At 37.8% G+C, this 20,173-nt stretch overlaps 1 protein-coding gene across 6 annotated transcripts; it reads left to right on the plus strand.

The window, feature by feature from the left end:
- The first annotated feature begins 4,848 nt into the window (after positions 1-4,848).
- Positions 4,849-20,173, plus strand: bag6l (BCL2 associated athanogene 6, like). Of its 6 annotated transcripts, none has more exons than XM_067411634.1 (25): positions 4,849-4,973; positions 5,545-5,639; positions 5,844-5,961; positions 7,434-7,663; positions 7,793-7,864; positions 8,039-8,161; positions 8,242-8,402; positions 9,230-9,359; positions 9,451-9,654; positions 9,738-9,960; positions 10,187-10,249; positions 11,071-11,378; positions 12,451-12,529; positions 12,607-12,944; positions 13,933-14,215; positions 14,302-14,471; positions 14,803-14,856; positions 14,941-15,043; positions 15,515-15,639; positions 15,729-15,863; positions 16,567-16,635; positions 17,089-17,283; positions 17,480-17,587; positions 17,701-17,847; positions 19,027-20,173. In XM_067411634.1, exons 2-25 carry the CDS (start codon positions 5,562-5,564, stop codon positions 19,120-19,122), a joined length of 3,612 nt encoding a protein of 1,203 aa, XP_067267735.1. In that variant the 5' UTR covers positions 4,849-4,973; positions 5,545-5,561; the 3' UTR covers positions 19,123-20,173. The 6 variants fall into 6 exon arrangements, with proteins under 6 accessions (XP_067267735.1, XP_067267736.1, XP_067267737.1 ...); XM_067411635.1 differs by having other exon boundaries at positions 10,190-10,249; XM_067411636.1 differs by having other exon boundaries at positions 8,260-8,402.

The following is a 20,173-nucleotide window of genomic DNA, read 5'->3' on the forward strand; positions in this document are numbered from 1 at the left end:
GTTTATTAGATAGAGAACTGACAATATATGTACATGAAGACGTTTTGTACATAATGCCTATACACATGCTTAATATGTACATGTAAATGTTTCTCTACCTTAGAACTGCTTTCATAATCTGACACAGCTGCAATGATTTGTGTGCTAACACAAAAACTTTACTGTACTTATGTATGTGGGTCTGTCTGAAGAGGGAAGCTAACGTGTGCAGTTTCTTCTTTGCAATCAGGTGTGAAAGCCGCAGTGTGAGAGTGTGAGTTCACGTAAGAGAACACAAATGCCTCAACCTTTGTATTAATTCTTTCTTATGATCTTCACGCCAGTGCTAGGAGTATTACGCCGTCGTGTTTGTTGTCACCTGGTATGGCTGGTGAGCTGTTTTTGTCATGAGAGCTTTAGTTTAGTTCAGTCTTCATTGGTTCATCTCCTATTTCACAAGCTTAGCAAGTGTCAGCCAAAAGGATTTTAATTGTATGAATATTGTCAATGTTGAATTACCTTTCTTTACTCTTGTAATATAAGTGGACACAAATGTAAACCAGACGCAGAATGTGTAGTACTTGTCAATGTTACTATGGCGCTATACTTAATAATAACATGAGAATACTGTTGCACTACATAGTGAGTAGAGGCAATACAGCTTTAGTTTTAGACTGCCTCCCTGTGGTGAAAGATGTTGATCAACTTCAGCAGAACACCCTAGCGTACTACTCTCTTACTATTTCTGCCATGTAAAGATATGGTAAATGTTGTAAGAGTGGTATGCTAATATATGGTTCCGAGTTCAGCGTATGATTTCACTCAGAACCAGGGCCGTCAGGGGGACGAGAGGGTCCAACTAAGTTCCCCATGTGATATAGGTCCAGGGGAAAGGATACCCATCTATAAAATCTGTGAATCTTAGCAAGAATCCCACTCAAAACCACAATATACTTCTAGATCACATTGAGGATGTCTTACTGGAACATTGTGCCACACAATAGCAATGATTATTCATGTTTAGATAATCAATGAGTGACTTATTTTTCAATAGTAAAAGTAGTTTAGCAATACTCAAAATGGTTAATTTTGCAGCATATCTTGTGATGTTACATTTTCAGTAACAGCAGTTTAAGCAATTTCTTTACTCGCATATTGTCACAACCGCTTTTACACAACTCACAATCTTGTGAAATCCGTGTGGGATGTATTTCCTGTCATATTCACACACCTTTGTCACTGTATTACATCTCTGCTCATGAGCAGCAAAGGTAATCTCTTTCTTATTATGTCACAAAGTAGGTTTCTTGTGCTAAATATGCTAGCCCTTGTGAAAAAGAAGTGTCAAATTAAAAGTTTTACTTTAAAGTACATTTTAAATCACCATGTTTTAATCTTTTGTTGTGCTTTAAAGAAGTACACTGATTTGGATGTGTTAAAGGGATGTATGATTTAAAGGGATAGTCCACCCAAAAATGAAAATTTTGTCATCAATTACTCACCCTAAGTTGTTCCAAACCTGTATGAATTTCTTTCTTCTGCTATATATTCTGCTAAGATATTTTGAAAAATGTCGGTAACCAAACATTTGATGGGCACCATTGATGCTATACTATGGAAGTCAATGGGGCGCAACACTTGTTTGGTTACCCATATTCTTCAAAATATCTTCTTTTGTGTTCAGCAGCAGAAAGAAATTCATACAGGTTTGGAACAACTTGAGGGTGAGTAAATGATGACAGAATTGAACACCATTTAACTGTAGTGTGTTATATTACATTAAAAAGTTACTCATGTATTTATTTGCAATTTGTGTAATTACAAATATATTTAAATACATGACACATGTTTCAACAGAAATTACATGAAGTGTATTTTAGTGAATAAATGCTTTGGGCGGTACACTTTAAATATATTTCAAAGACAAAAGAAGAAATTATGAAATTACATATACAGATGTACTTACTGTAAGCCCTACTTAAGTGAGCCAAAAAGCACTCTAGTTCAGATAAATGCATTTCATATCTGTTTAAACTAATACATTTTCATTTATTGCAATTAACGTGCAATTAATTGTCCAAAAACATTATTTGCGTTGCATTTAAGTATATATTTTTTTTTAAGTATTATTTCTGTAATAAGTAATAAAGTATTCTAAAGTGTACTTCTTTTTCATAAGGGACAGTCATATTCTTTTCCAGATACTGAATTTTATCTACTACCACAGTTCAGATCTGTACCAGCGCAACTCAATGTATGGTCTGAAATCTTGACCATCTGACCATCTAATGATCACTGTGATTAGATTACATAAACACAGTTATGGTCATGGGTAATGATTATGGGAAGTGCAAAATGGGCCTGGTGGATGCTGTGCAATGTGCTGATTCACCACTAAACTGACTCTATACATGCCACTGCTAAAGTCTACTGAGAGATTTTCTGTGCCAAAGACTTTATAAAACATAAAACTGGAGATGTATAATTAAATTTTATTAACCCAATTAATTGAATATGTATTTGATTGCTTTTACATTTATAATACAGCGTGAAAAATGTAATGTGGGTTGGTCACATGTAAAACCATCCAGTGCAAGTTCTGATTATGTCCCCAAAAAATTACTGAAAAGGGATTAATTGTGTCCAGTCGTGCAATACAATGCGCTTTCTGTACTGTATGTGTTGCTGTGCATTTCAAATGTCTGGTTTCTGTTCACTTTTTCAATATCGTTAAGCTCCTTGAACAAAGACGTGTAATTATTTTTGTTACATAGAGAATTAAATATGTGGATGTCTACTGAATCATCTCCGGCTGTGTGTTGTTTGTCATCCTTACTGATTAGGTAAATGCTGTCAGACAAACTCGTACATTTTTCTCATTTTTTCTCTCTCTCATTCTCATGCACACAAATGGTTCGCTTTCTATGCAGACCTGCGCAGTATGAGTCACTCTAGTGAGGTGATGTCATATAAATGCTGTTGTCATGGCAGCAGGGCTGTAGCACATCTCAAGTGTGATGGGAGAATTGTATAAATGTAGACTTTCCATCAGGGACACACATTTTCACTTGCAATTTCCCAACAAATTGATACACTCAACCTTTAAGGCAGCTCGGAGATTTGTGCCATCAGCCTCTTCCTGCCTGCCACATCTCACTCATTACAACCTTGCTGAAAAATGGCTTCAGCCAGCCTAAACTGGTTTGCGGTTTTGCAGTAAGGCCAGTTTAGTATGGTTTGTTGGTGTGTGACCACATAATGTATGAATGGAAGTGCATATTATTATTTTTCATATTACACAGAAAATAAATGATATGCTTGTAGTGGTGAGACATTTTTTGTCCTTCAGTGTTTCTGTGAAAAAGAAATCTGTTTAACAACATTATACTCGCATCAGTCAAGGACGAATTCTCTTTTCGATCACGTCCTCTTTCCCTCAGGTATATTGCATATTCATTGCCTTTGGCATCAGGCCAATGCCTGTCAGGCTGTTGTGCTCATGAATATTAATCTGGCTGTCTGCGTTCACCTACACCTACTGTTATTTGCTGAAATCACTTCAGCTTCGCCCACCAACAAAGCAACCGGCTGTCCAAGCTTCCAGTTTTCAACTATTTCCCTTGGTTTGTCTCAAAATAAACTTCTTAAATGCAATTATTATTCCTCATGTGTTTTGGTTGAGTGCTAGTGTAAGTAGATGAAAATATATAACAGCAATATCTGTCCTTTCAGAAGAAATGCTGATTTTATTTTACGCCTGTCGGCAGTGCTGGGTACATCAGGTTCCAAAAATTAAGTACTTGTAATTTAAAATACTCATAATCAGGCTATAATTACTTTTTTATTAATTACATGGTTACATATTATTCACACAATGGCAGTAAGTCATTCATAATTTATTGATTCTCCCTAATTATTCTTTGACAAGGTTTAAATTTTCCTTTCTAAACAATTTATATACATTCAGAAAGTCTAGAAGTTTTGTGAAATTGGACAGACACAGACCAGCTACTAGTTAGGAAAACTGAGAAACATTTGACCACTGGATTTACAGAAATCATTTCACTTTTAAGAAGTGCTTTCTCAACATTGCAACACTGCATATCGAATCATCTCCTGATTAACACATTATTTATTATTTGAATGATCACTCAGTAAGTCATTTAACCATGTATTACTATCTAAACCTTTTGTCTTTCAAACACATTTTATTATCATTTTTATTATTTTAAAATTATTTATTTTAATCTTACATTTTTATGACTTATGACATTTTACGACAGGCGGTTGCAGATGGTATTAGGAGGAATTTGTAAGGGATGAATTTTGTTAATTTTGTCAACATTTAGGAGTAGCCTAAATATATATATATATATATATATATATATATATATATATATATATATATATATATATATATATATATATATATATATATATATATATATACATACTGTATTTTTTGTGGTCATTTTTTATACATTAAATAAATAAATAAATAAATAAATAAATCAATCAATCAATTAATTAATTAATTAATTAATAAAAAAATTATATATATATATATATATATATATATATATATATATATATATATATATATATATATACTGTATATTTTTTGTGGTCAATTTTTATACATTAAATAAATAAATAAATTATATATATATATATATATATATATATATATATATATATATATATATATATACACACACACACACACACACACACACACACACACAATAACACATTGACACATGTATAATAAACGAACAACAAATAACTACAATTTGGCAAACCAGCTAAGAAGGCAACATTATTTTGAAATCTCAACTTTGAACTTTCAAGTTTGACAACATGACATCACTTCCTGACAAAGCACCGTTTCGGGATTAGCTAGCTGCTCAGCTAGCCATGTCCCTATAGCCGGTGTATGGGATAAAACAGCATTAAAAACACTAAGTCGCGGAATTACCAGTTATCAGTTAAAAGTAAGGCGTTTAATCCTTTGCATTTCTAACCCAGATATGCACTGCTGCTATTCAAATTTGGCGTTAGTTTTTTTTTTTCCTGGAATTAACAACCGATTAACAACTGTTGTTAGCCTGGTAACATACGTGGTGTTCAGTTTAACAACAGCGATAATGTATGACTAGTGACAAATATTTGTGTTTTAATGGTTGGTGTGGTCATTTTTGCTTATACGCTGTATTAAAATGAAGTACGCCATTGTGGATTATGTTTATTATATGGGTGTTAACGATGTCCCTTATTTTTCACACATCTGTACTGCTAGCATCTACAGCACTAGTAGCGCCCGACGTTACTATAGAGACACAATGAGAACACTCCCATTATAATCAACGAATCTGTACTGCCAGCTTACGATGTTTCTATCGCGACAAAAAACGTGGTAAATCTAGCAGTCAGCTTCTTTGATTTAAATGGGTTCTGGTTTTGTCGCTAGCAGTGTAGATGATGTGCTGCATAGCAGTTAATTTGTAATATAAACTCTAGTCATAATTTTCTTGGAACCTTCTTTATCCTCTCGTCTTTTTAAAGGAACTTTGAATCAAGTCATGGAGGAACCTGGAGCCATAGAGGTGACCGTGAAAACTCTAGATTCCCAAAGCAGGACGTTCACTGTCAGGGGAGAGGTGTGTGTTCTATTTGATCAGTCATGATAAGAGGAATTCATTTGTGCTATGGTTATTTTGTATGTGTAACCCAACTAGCTTAGTTTACAGTGTCATTGTAGAGTATAAACCCAGACCGCTATATTGAAACGCTGGTAAATACACTTTACACTGATAAATCATTTAGTTCACAATCTGATTGTCACCTCTCTTACTTTCTCTCAGTGGACAGTGAAGCAGTTTAAAGAGCACATTGCTTCCTCCGTTGATATCCCGGTGGATAAACAGAGGTTGATTTACCAGGGTAAAGTGCTGCAGGATGAAAGAACACTCACAGAATACAGTGAGTCATGCCTTGATGTCTGTTTACGCTCGTTTGCAGTAATTTTCACAGTTTATGTTCCAGTCAGTGTATTGCGCCACAGGTTGACAGGTGACTGTTTTCATTAGCGAGTCATTGGATCATTCACGCAACCGATTCGTTCAAAACACTGATTCATTCAGGTAACGGAACAGTGTTGGGCAGTAATTAGTTAAATATAATGGAGTTACGTAATTTAATTACAAAATAAATGTAACTGTAAAATTACAAAATAAATGTAAGGGTTACTGATAAAAATGTGTAATTAAATTACAGTTACGTGAGCTTGCATCTGAATATTTCCTGTAAAATGCTAGGATATGTTGAATAATACTCATTTGTTTAATTGATTTCTTTCCCAAATTGCATTGACCACTCTAAAATATGAGACACCAATGTTTCAGGAGTTTAGGACACAGAAAAGGACACATGCTTATTCAATAACTGTTTTATTTCCTATTTGGGTTTATGTATATGCTTTCTTTTTTAAGATTAATGTTTTTTCCACGGCGTTGTTAGATGCCAGTGTTTCCTGTCATAGCTATGCAAAGATTTGATTTCAAAAACCGTATCATAGCTATTTCTTGTTATGATTTTAAATCTGTTTTTTACCTCAGAATGATCTCAATCTAAAAAGAGGTGCTAAAGTCTGATTTTGTGGTGGCTGTGCGTTAAAATTAAATTATATTAATTATTATAGTCTTAATTCAAGTGGTTTTGAAACTAAGGTTAACTCTGCCCGGTTTAAATGTATAAAAATGATTTACAGTTAAATTTAGAAAAGTAATCAAAAAAGTAATCAGTTACATTACTTTAATAAAGTAATTGAAATAGTTAAACTACTTATTACATTTTAAATAGGGTCGCTTGTAATCTGTAACCTATTACATTTCCAAAGTAACCTTCCCAACAATTCTAACAGATTGCTGCATACTACACTTATGTTTGTACCATATCTCTCTAATATGGTACGAATAGTCATATATATAAATAATATTTTCATCTGACAAAGAATGGCTGCATGATTGTATTTTAAACATGAACACAATTACTGCTCTTTTCAATTAATGAAGAATAAACATATGTTATTATCATCTGCTGGTTATTTATCCTGAGAATTAAAAAAAAAAAAAAAAAAATCACATTTGCGTTGGATTAACGTTTAAATCCCCAATTACATATTTCTTCCTAAATGAAGACCCTTTTGAATACCCTCTGTACAACAATACAAAGTCTTTTTGTTGTTATAATAGAAAAATGTGAACATAATTTAGAATTATGGGAATTAATATTAGGAATTAGGAAGTTTTAGAAGCTTCATATAATAAACACACAGCCCTAAGACAAAGTAGGTCGGTATAGTCAAAATTGTTTAGTTTTTTTGTCTGTGTGTGATATGAATTATAAATAATTTTCTATCAAGCATGTTTCTATAACACCTTTCTGTTTTTCAGATGTCGATGGGAAGGTCATTCATCTTGTGGAGCGAGCACCTCCTCAGAGCAGTCAGCCTGGGGGTGGAGGAGGTGGAGTTTCTGGCTCCTCAGGTGCAACGGATGGGGGATCCACCTCCTCTCAGTCCTCCACTTTTCCAGGAACTTCACACGACCGTAATGCAAACAACTATGTCATGCTGGGCACTTTTAACCTGCCTGTGAACATCATGGACCCACAGCATATACAGGTTACAGTGCTTTCCTTACGTCAAGAGACACGTTTGCAATACATAATCGCTTAACCTCAGACATCCACTATAATACATACGTGAGAGATTCTTCTATCAAAGGAAATATACGTTTCTTCACCCCTCTAGATGTCAGTGCAGCAAATGTTGGCTGGTGTTGGAGAAATGGGACGTAATGTCAGAGTGAGCACTAGCACTGGAGTGAGTAATCCTAACTTCACCTATTACATATTTACATTATAATAAACATCATAAGCAGTGTTTCCTGAATGTTTGTCTCAGAGGCACTTGTGCTTTGTGTTGTCACAGCCTGTTTTTTTAAAATGAAAGGTTATCTCTGGACACATCTACAGTCATTTATTTCCTCTCTCACAGAGCAGTGGCTCTGTGGATGTCCATATCAATGTGGACCAATCAGTGCAGAGCGAGCCCCGGATGAGACTCCAGCTAGCCGAAAGCTTGCTGCGAGAGACTCAAGCTTTAATTCGCAGACTTGAGGTACAGAACTTTGTTCATTTACATCCAACAAATCAAACAATTTTATGAGATTTCTTAATTGTACATAAATAATGATTCAGGCTGATGCTGATTTTCAGGGTCAATCAAGTCAACTGTCTTCTCAGCAGGAGACACCACCTCCTCAGCCATCATCATTCTCAGCACAACCAATGGACAGTTCCCCACCTCCACCCTCATCCTCTGCTTCACAGACGGAAGGAACAACTCAGTCTGGACCCAAGTAAGAAAAGAATATTACAATCAAAGACAAATAAAGAGTGTTCATGATAAAGAAAAGGGAAAAACGCATGTACCAAGCATTTAAAGGGGACCTATAATGACCCTTTTACATAAGTCTCTGGTGTCCCCAGAATGTGTCTGTGAAGTTTCAGCTCAAAATACCCCACCAATCATTTATTTAAGCTTGTCAAATTTGCCCCTATTTGGGTGTAAACAAAAACCCGTCATTTTTGTGTGTGTCCCTTTAATTTAAACGAGCTGCTGTTCGCAGCCCCCTTTTCCAGAAGAGGGCGGGGCTTTAACAGCTCACGCTTCAGTTGCTCGACAACAAAGCTGGAGAATCTCACGCAGGCAAAATGACAATTGTCAGTGTGTTCAGTCTTATGGAGAGACTCAGGTAGAACTTACAACTTTTAGAACACAACATAGTTAAAATTTAAAATAACTTTTTTTCTGCTCTATTTCTATTTTAAAATGTAATATTTTCCTGTGATGGTAAAGCTGAATTTTCAGCATTATTACTCCAGTCTTCAGTGTCACATGATCCTTCAGAAATCATTCTAATATGATGATTTGCTGCTCAAGAAACATTACTTTTTATTATAAATGTTGAAAATAGTTGCTGCTTAATGTTTTTGTGAAAACTGGGATGCATTGTTTTCAGTATTCTTTGAAATAGAAATCTTTTTTTAATATTATAAATGTCTTTACTGTCATGTTTGTCCTTGCTTAATGCATCCTTGCTGAATAAAAGTATTAATTAACTTGTTTCCATTTTCTGATCGTGTCAAAGACCACATGTCAATACATTTTTCTTTGTCTCAACAGTCACCCTAGCCCTTTAGAGTTGGTGGAGGTTTTGTCAGAGGTGCGACGAGTGGAGGAGCGACTCCGTCCTTTCATGGAGAGAACACATTCCATCCTTGGAGCGGCCAGTTCCGCAGACTATAATAACAATGTATGCACTGGATAGTTTGCAACACAAGTGTCCTGTGTGTTTCAAATATGGCAGTGTTCATTTTCTGAAAAGTTGTTGTTTTCTCGGACAGACTCAAGAACGTGAGGAAGATCAGCGCACTCTCAATTTGATTGGAGAGTCACTCCATCTCCTTGGCAACACATTAGTGGCTCTGAGTGACCTTCGATGCAATTTATCAGCTCAGCCTCCTCGTCACTTGCATGTGGTGCGGCCGATGTCTCACTACACCTCCCCTGTTGTGCTGCAGAGTGGAATGCCGCATATTCCCATTCCGGTGAGCGAACCACTATACGTTCAAAACTATTTTCATACTGTTAGTATCAAACAGTCAACTTTGCAAAATATATCATCTTCCAGGTGAACCTGGGCTCCACTGTGACCATGACTTCAAACAGCAGACAGACAAGTGAGGGTCAGGCCTCACAGCCCAGCAACCAATCGGAGCCACAGGGTCAGGCACCTCCTACTCCACTGAATGGAGCCAGTCAACAGACAGGTCATGGTCAGGGGACTCCAAGAGTGATCAGAATCACTCACCAAACCATGGAACCAGTGGTCATGATGCAGATGAACCTGGATGGTATGTCAACAAACCAACCTTCCCAATCAGACCCCAGTGTTTTTAGCACTGTGTTTCAGCCTTGCTGCCCATTCCTGGTCTGCTACACTTCTGAAGATCTCAAACACTCTTCATCATTCTGATTTTTGCGATTTAAAATAGTTGCTTTCAGAAAAGGACTTCTTCAGACCTGGAATGGGCGGCTGTAGTGTAACTGCCAGCCACTGATCTGTGCATTTCTGTGCAGCAGATTCAGACAGTGGAGCGCAGGGCCAAAGGCAGCAGAACCCCAGCACTGCTGGAGAGACTGGTTAGTTTCCACATCTCTCTGTAGTCAATAACCAGCTGTGCCAACATTAACATGTGATATGTGTCTTAAAGGAATATTACACTCAAAAAATTGCATTTTACCATTATTTGCAGGCCCTCGTGTTGTTTAAAACTCATTTAACTCTTCCATGGAAAACAGGAAATATTTCCAGAATTTCCAGAGTGCTTGTTCTTCATACAATAGAAGTAAATCAGAACCAGGGCTGATGAGCTCCAAACAAATAATAATAATAATAATAATAATAATAATAATAATAATATAATTAATTATAATAATAACAACAGTTTTATTAATATAATTAATAATTATATAATTTTTTTATTCCTATTTAGCTTTGCTTTCCACCCCATCCCCCCACGTTTTTTATTTGAATGCTTCAAATTTAACTTTCTATATTTCTATTTGACAAGGCAACATTTAAAAGTTTTTTAGGCCTAAGTTTTGAACTAATATTTATATATTAGTATCTTTTTTAGCTTTTTTCAATTAATGAAATTAATAGTTTTAGTTATCAATAGTTATCACATATTAGTTATCACTGCTCTGGACATTCTTCAAAAGTCCTCCTTTAGTATTCCATGGAAGAAAGTAAGTCAAAGAGGTTTGGAACAGCATGAGGGTGAATAAATGATGTCAGTTTGAGTGGTGATTAAGCACTATTTTTGCACTAGGATATAAAGCAGCTATTGTTAGTCAGTTTTCTATAGTCTTGTGTGTAGAATTCAGACTTACAGCACTTTCATTTGTCAGCAGTGTTAATAGTCTCTCTTTACTGAATCCTGTGTATCTGTTCTCTAAAGGCACCACGGCACCCATCCACATACCAGGTCTGCCGCCAGAGTTCATGCAGGCTATCATGCATCAGATCTCCCAGCAGGCTGTCGCCATGGCAACTGCAGCCTCTGCTGGACACCAGGGGCAGCAGCAGGGCACTGCTGGCACAAGTGCCCAGAGTGGAGAAAGCCCGGCCCCTCTGCCCCCTCAGGCCAGGGTGGTCATCACACGCCCCTCCTTATCCCCACGCATCCCCCAACCCATGAGCACCAGGGGGACCACCATCAACCTGAGGGCAGCAGTGCCTCCCTCAGCAGGACAGCAGACTAATCAAGTATGAACCTCTATGTTACATTACAGGGCTCAATTCTATTTATTTTTCTACTGGCACAGTGGGGCCTGAAATATTTACTTGCCCTTCCAAAATTTTCAGTTGGCCCCCACCACAAAAACTAATAAATAAATAAAATAAAATAGTCACCGTTTTCATTGTTTTTGATGTAACCTTACATTCTAATAAGATTATGACCAGTGAAATTCTTGATTTAAATTTCACTGACATGGCAAAATCTACAAACCCAACTAATACAACTTTTAAGCATTATTAAAAACAAGTAAGCGGTCAGTAATAAAATAAGAACAAATAAACAAATTAGAAGCAATATCTCAAAGAAATACCACAGAACAAAGATACAAATTAAATGTTGCTTTGTTTTTCAGGTAGGTCTAACAGTAGTATTCACAGAATTTATACAGAAGTTAAATAAAGAATTTAAATAAAGTAATCAAATGTACAATAACACTGCAGAGTCTTCACTTCACTGCTGCTGTCACTTTAAACTCCAATTCACACTGCACCGGCAGATGCAGACCAACGCTGACAGTCACCAGCATGTCACTTCACAGACATTCTAATTCCAATTCAGCATGTTCAGTTGGCGAAAACAAGCTCCAACAGACGCCAACAGGCGATGCTGTCGTTCGCCGTCTGTTGGTGCAGTCACGGTGTGAATCTTACTTAAGACATACCTGACTGTGTTTATGATGATACTCACCAAGACAGCCATTTTGAGATAATTTTGTGTTTCGTTTGTCCGTTCAACTGCAAGAAGTTGCGAAAGACGATGCAATTTGGTATTTGCATGCTTGAGTACCAAATTGGGTTCTCTTTCTCGTCGTCTTGAGCTTGAATGGTTTAAAATCAGTTAAATGTTTAAATTGACAAGACTTAAAAACACATGCTTAAACTTTTTGTGCTCGATCGGGCCAGTGACAATTCAGTCAACTGTCCCAAGCATCTTTCACGCTGGCCCAGGGCCATCAGGCAGTCTTTATTGTCAAGCCCTGCATTATTGTATTTTGTAGAGACATACGACTCATATTTCCATTTTTATTCTTCAATCAAGGGCAGTCCTATGATGTCCTCTCCTCTCACACAGATGGTCAGTGGTTTGGTTGGGCAGCTTTTGATGCCACTGCACACAGGTAAGTTGTCTTTACCTATTCAGTTCCTGTGTTAAGCAGCGCACAGCTTATAAACATATTATGTTTTCCATTGTCAGGGGACCAGACATCCACTACCTCATCATCCCAGTCCTTCTCTTTCTCTACTTCTGCATCTACCTCCACCTCCTCCTCCTCCTCCTCCTCTTTCTCTTCCTCCACTGCTTCTCCATCCTCTGCCAATACGTCCGGTCAGACGTCCACCCATACCACCAGCACGGCGTCCGTGGGTCAGTCCCAAGAAAGCGGCCCAGGAGATAACCTAGCTCAGCTTCTGGGCTCTCTCCTGGGAGGAGTTGCGGGAGCTGGTGGAGGGGTGTCTGGAGGTGCTCCCTCCATTACAGTGACTATTCCAGGTGTCCCTGCGTTCATCCAGGGCTTGTCTGAATTCATTCAGGTTGGTGGGGTTTTTTTTAGTGATATACTGATATATCTGCAAATAGTATATGGCATTTTTTTAATTATTGGCATCAGCCGATAAGGTTTTCTGTTTGGCCGATGTGACAGCAGCTGCAGTTTTTTGACAACGCATCAGACTTTTATTTTGACAGAGTTGAGAACGCCAGTGCTTCAGCATCAGAGTTCATTCTCCTTCTTTATTAGTTCGTTGTCTCTGTTTATCAGTTCTATCTAATAAATTATTGGACAAAATTGTTAAACAAAAAAGTTTTTGAATATGTAATAAACATTTCCTTTTGCAAACATTTTGAAAATCCAGCTATAAGTGTGCAATTTTAGACTGCATCAAAATGTGTGAACTCTGTATAATGGTCGGTCTATGGTCAGAGCTGTCTCTGGACACTTGTGATCAACAAACTTTAAATCCTTGATTCAAACTATGCTGATATATCCAGATGGCTGCTATGCTGTATTAATGTCAGACTCACAGTGTAATATAAATAAAATTAGCGCAACCTTGTCTTTATTTGAAAAAGTATGATTCCCAGTGCAACATAGACTTACCAGATTATTGTGTGCACAATTGGTTACAGTGTTTACTTCCTTTTTATTCATTTTTAATTTCTTTATTTATGTAAAGTACTATAATAGCATTACAGAATCAAGAAGTTGCCTTCTAAGGTATAAATCTGTTTATTTTACAGATTTATTTAAAAAGTTCAAATTATTTTTTTCAAATAATTTTCAAATTGTTTATTTCTAATTTAGTAAATATGTCAAATATAAATTTCATTTCTGCAATTGTTATGCATGTGTTTTTACTATCTTTAAATAAAATAGTATATATCTACTTCATATCAGCCACCCTGCTAAGGTGCTAAGATAGAAAAAAATCAATATCGGTCAATCACGAGTGCTTTTCTCTGTGTCTTTGCAGTCTGATCTTTACCAAATGTGTCTATTTGAATGCCCTGTTTTCTTTCCAGTCCGGTCAGCCTGTGTTTCCTCCACCAAACCAGCAGCCTCCCCCCTCACAAGCCACACCCCCTGCCCCTTCAGCAGCCACCCCCAGCACTGCCCCTCAGCCTCCCAGTGGAGGTGGAGAGACCCTCAGCCCTGAGCTTTTCACGGGCATCGTGCAGGGTGTCCTGTCCACCATGATGGGCTCTCTGGGGGCTGGCCAAGGCAATACTGAGAGCATCGCTCAGTTTATCCAAAGACTTTCCCAGACCAGCAACCTCTTCACGCCTGGAGCTGGAGATGCAGTGGGTAAGGGCTTCTGTGTTTCTGTAGCGCAACTTGAAGTCCAGCACAATGCCACAATTTGTGACCCACTATCTGTGTTTGTTTGGTAGGGTTCTTTGGAGATCTGCTGTCTCTGGTTTGTCAGAGTTTCTCAATGGTGGACATGGTTCTGCTGCTGCATGGTAATCCTCAGCCTCTGAGCCGCATCCAGCCCCAACTCACAGCCTTCTTCAATGAGCACTATCTGCAGGGCAGAGAACCCAATGATGCCAACATAGCTGTGAGTCTGAGCTCATGCCGCTTTCATACGTGACCTTCACTAAGTCAGTTCCAGATGAAGATCTCATACTGTCATATATGTTCAGAGTGGTACATACTTTTAGCGGTATTTACCTAAAGAATTTTTTTTTATGACCACATTTTAAAGCAAGTGAAATGTCACACAGGGACTACGGATCCATGAAAATGAACATGAGAACTAATCCATGAAAATTAATTTGATTTCTTAATATTGCAAGCAGAGTAATACTGATTTTTACACTTACAAAACAACACTTTGCCATTAAATGCATGTTGCATAGGCTGATGGTATTTCTGTGTCTGTTATTTAGAGTGCTTCTGAGGATCTGATCAATGGACTAGAGGAGTATGTTGCAGAGAGTTTTGTAAGTCTTGTTTGCTGATTAATCCTGTAACATTTTGTCCATCAGACACTCTAACTGATAGTCCCTGTGTCTTATTTGTTTCAGTCCACTGTGACTGTTCGAGAGGGGGTGGACATCATCCAAACAAACATGTCCTTCCTGAGACAACAGTTCACTCGCATGGCTACTCACATTCTGCGCTGTAGAGGTGACCACCACACTATCCACACAAACACACCCAAAAACTGCTCTGGCATTCAAATTCCATGCTTTTTCTATTACTGGAGACATTTTTACACTACAATTTAAACAATCAAATGAATAATTCAAAGGATGTGATACAAAGTACAAATGGACACCCACTTGACAATATGTAACTTTAAAAATATATATCCTTTGTATTGGAGGTGTAGGTTTGTCTTCTGATTTGAGATCAGCTCTGTCTCAAATATGTATGGCGAAGTTTTCAAAACAATTCCACATGTATAGCATAGACGTTGAAAATTTATTTTGCAAAACTGTTACCCAATCATAGCAGTGGGTGTCTACTTCTTAGTCTTGAATGAGGCCAGCCTTCCAAGAGAGGGTCAAAAACAGGAAAGAAAATAGCCAATTACTTCTAAATTAGGATGTTTTTTTTTTCTTGCTAACAATAACAATGTTTCTAATGTGTTTCCAGATAACATGTTTGGCCAGCGTTTGCTGTACCTGTGCACCCAGGGTCTGTTTGAGTGTTTGGCCCTCAATCTGTACTGCTTAAGAGGAGAGCAAAGAGCTTTAACCACTGTCATCAACCACCGAATTGTAAGATCCTTTGATTCATCCTCATGAAGGTGGTGGTGTTGCACTGAATGCATATCTTTTGATGCATTCATGTTTTGTTCTTCACCCAGAGGAGAATGTCAGCAGAAGTGAACCCCAGTCTGGTGAACTGGTTGACCAGTATGATGACCATGAGGCTGCATGTGATTTTAGAGCACAACCCAGTCACTGAGGACCAGATTCAGCATTACGTCATCTATACACAGGTCTTTTATTTAGACACAGGGGTCTCCGAATCTGCTCTTGGAGGGCCAACATCCTGCAGATTTTAGCTCCATCCAGCTCCAAAACAAATTTCTAGTCATCCTGAAGACCTTAGCTGTGTTCGAAATCGCCCCCCTATAATACCTCATTCACTATTGCCTATATTACTCCACTAATATAGTCCACTTGAAGAAGTGAATTCGAACAATGAGTGCCTTGGAAGGGCTGCTGCTTAATAATCATTTGAAATTGGCTAACTGGCAGCTGCAGTAGTAATGAAAAGGAAAATTAAAAAGGAATTTATACCTGTATATTACGCTGTACCCACATTGGATCTTCTGGCAAGTCGTCGGAATTAATTCAGCATGACCCTTACACTGCATTATGGGTATTCACTAGCTGTTGAGTGAGTCTTATTGAGTGAGTGCACTCGATAACATTCACTATGGTTTCAGACACCACTACCCCTGTCCCCTCAAATAGTTTCCTATTTAAGGGTGTAGGGGGCGGTTTCGGACACAGCCTTAAGATTAACTGATTCAGGTGTTTTTAATTAGTGTTGGAGCTAAACTCTGCAGGATAGTGGCCTTCCAGAAACAGGTTTGGACACCCTGATTTAGATTCAACCCCTCATCAGGATTCACACCCAAACTGAGCCACCGAATACAGATCTGAATATGCTTCTATTATCTTTTTCATGTACAGAGCGAGTCGTCTCAGAGAACAGAGTCAGGTGCACAAGCAAGCCAGCAGTCGGATAACATGAGTGTTGAGGTACGTTTCAACAGAAGGAGAATAAGTCTGGTTTATTGCCACTGAAAATTATTATTTGCAAATGAACCAAGTAAAACATACTGTATTGAAGACTATGTAACTTTACCTTATTTATATACACACTTAATACTATTTTAAACATTGATAATAATAAGAAATGTTACTTGAGCACCAAATCAGCACATTCATCAGCACAAGGATCATGTGACACTGAAGACTGGAGTAATAGCTGCTGAAAATTCAGCTTTACCATCAAAAACATTAACAAAAATCTTACCAACCTCAAATGGTAGTGTATATTATTGTATATTATAAATGTAATTACACACACATGGTGTGAGCTGCATCATATGCAACTGTCGTTTATGTAATGACTGTCTCTGAACACATCTGAGTGTAGGTCTGTATTATAAACTGTATGTTATGATAGTAATATGTAATCATATATTCCAGATGGAAGAGGGTCTGTCTCCTGCCCCTGCCACCACTGCAGAGGAAGTCATGGCATCCTCAGGAGACACTGCTGATGGTGATGAACCACCCGGGAGGCCATTGTTAGAAGAGTTGCGAGGAGCGGTAGCCATGGCAACCACAGACAGGGAGGAGTCAACTGGAGAGGCGGAGCCTTGGGCAGCAACTGTTCCACCAGTAAGACTCCATTGTCTATTGATTCAGTGTATCTGCCAAAAGTTTGTCATCTTTTGTTTGTACACAAGCATATAAATGACCTGTGAATGACATGTTATGGCCGATAACAGTTAAATTTCCAATATTATAATTTGACTATTTATTATCCTTAGTCTATAAGTAATAATGAGAATGTTTTGATATTTGTGTTAATCAGGAGTGGGTACCCATCATAAGACATGACATGTTGACACAGAGGAAGATGAAAGCACAGCCTCCTCTGTCTGATGCTTATCTGCACGGGATGCCAGCCAAGAGGAGGAAGGTCTGTACGCCATCTACATTCACTAAGATAGATCATCAGTGCCAAAGGAACAGTTAATTGAAACTGCATTACACTGATCAGATGTCCTTCCTTTACGTTCATGTGGCTCACAGACCGCACAGGGGGAGGGTCCTCACCTCTCTTTAGCCGAAGCCGTGAGTCGAGCTGCCAGGACAGCAGGGGTGCGACCTGTTACTGCCCCAGACAGCCTGCAGGGGGAGCTGGAGGCACCAGAGCTGCAGGAAGCATACACACAACAGGTGAGAAACTAAAACCACACCTAATCCTTACTGAGACACCTATGTGGAACAGTATTATGTTAGCATTATTTATTTACAAACCTACATAGGTTTTTAAAGGTGCCATCAAACGTTTTTTTACAAGATGTAATATAAGTCTAAGGTGTCCCCTGAATGTGTCTGTGAAGTTGCAGCTCAAAATACCCCATAGATTTTTTTAAATAAATTTTTTTAACTGCCTATTTTGAGGCATAATTAGAAATGCGCCGATTCAGGCTGCGGCCCCTTTAATTGCTCGCGCTCTCCGCCCTCTCCCAAGCTCTCGTCTCACCTCTGTCATTGCATAAACAAAGTTCACACAGCTAATATAACCCTCAAAATGGATCTTTACAAAGTGTTCGTCATGCAGCATGTCTAATCGCGTAAGTATGGTATTTATTTGGATGTTTATGAATTATACAGACTGCAAAAATGAAAATAGTGACGTCTCTTGTCTCCGTGAATACAGTAATAAACGATGGTAACTTTAACCACATTTAACAGTACATTAGCAACATGCTAATGAAACATTTAGAAAGACAATTTACAAATATCACTAAAAATATCATGTTATCATGAATCATGTCAGTTATTATTGTTCCATCTGCAATTTTTCACTGTTGTTATTGCTTGCTTACCTAGTCTGATGATTCAGCTGTTCACAGATCCAGACGTTCTGCCCTTGTCTAATGCTTGAACATGGGCTGGCATATGCAAATATTGGGGGCGTACTGTTACGTAACAGTCGGTGTTATGTTGAGATTCGCCTGTTCTTCGAAGGTCTTTTAAACAAATGAGATTTATATAAGAAGGAGGAAACAATGGAGTTTGAGACTCACTGTATGTCATTTCCATGTACTGAACTCTTGTTATTCAACTATGCCGAGGTAAATTCAATTTCCAATTTGATGGCACCTTTAACAGGAAGTGAGACTGGAATTACTGACGCCTCATTTGAGGCAGTTCAGAATTGGTTCTTTCTTAACTTTTACATTAACAAACAGCTAAATAACACACTACATGAAAGGTAATATCTGAAAAAAAGCATAAAGGGGCACTTTAAATCTGTCAGATCCTGCGGGAATGCAGACCATGCAGATTCATTGTGATCTTGCTCTCTGAATGGCTTTGAAACCATTTTCATCCTTAATTGTCTTCCAGGTGAAGAGTGATATAAAGAAAAGACTGAGTGATGATCCAGACTACAACCACCAGCGCTTTCCCAACACACACAGAGCTTTTTCGGAGGACTCTTAAACCGACAGCTCTGCTTACACATCTGTCTTGTCATCTGTCAAGCGCACAGTCATGACCATGACGTCTCGAAAGGGAACAGCCAATAGCGTCTCATGCCTTGAGGGAACCCAGTTGTTTTGAAATCGGTAACTGACACGTAACTCGGATGTCTGCGATAGTCAAATGTGTGGATAGTGACTAAATATAGAGCCGGTGTCCTAGACCGGCCATAGAGGCAGAAGAAACTAGACTTTCTTCCTTCTACATGGCGTCCATCTTATATTCTTTGTATATTGTCATCGCAGTCAGTCAGGTTTACACTGACAGGATTCATGTATGTCCATTGTAAATTAGCTGTACATTGTTGTACTAAGTTGTTTTAATATTGACTATAATAGCAGTTGTATTAGGCACATATACATGAAGAAAACCTAATTCATTCCAGCTTGACTTGTTCAATGTGTAGATAAAGAGGATGCCAAGTTGGATGTTTACAAGGTGCAGCATGATTAGACGTACAGCACTGCACATTTGTCACTGAGGACTGGAAGAGTTTTAGTCATAGTGATGCCATAGAGCTGTTACTTGTAATTGTTTCTTGCATGCCAAAAACATCCTGTTGGCTCCATGTTGTTCATGAAATTGGCTGTTATGAATAAAACGATCCAAGTCTAGAATTGCTTCTAGTTTTAAGAAAACAGCTGTGTCTGCCTTCATATGTTTTGTCACTGATAAAGAGAGATCTGTGCTTATGGTTTAGTTTTTAAAACAAACACAGTGACTTTCAAGTGGTTTCAAACTAGTGTCGCACTACTTTTATAAAGCTATAAAATTGTGAAACCTAGGAAGTAAGATCATTTGGAGAATTGTCAATTTTTGCTTATATTACATATTGTTTCATTCACAGTAGCTCAACTATTCAACCCTGATACAAAAAAAAAAAAAAAAAAAAAAATGAACAAACATGCTTTTCTTCAATTTATGGGAAACATAAGTTTATCACTAACTACAAACATTTGGTCCCTGAATTGCTACTGAACAAAAACTTAATATAGGCTTAATTTGTACCCCT

This window comes from Chanodichthys erythropterus, chromosome 15, assembly GCF_024489055.1.
Source record: "Chanodichthys erythropterus isolate Z2021 chromosome 15, ASM2448905v1, whole genome shotgun sequence".
Classification (NCBI taxonomy): Eukaryota; Metazoa; Chordata; class Actinopteri; order Cypriniformes; family Xenocyprididae; genus Chanodichthys; species Chanodichthys erythropterus.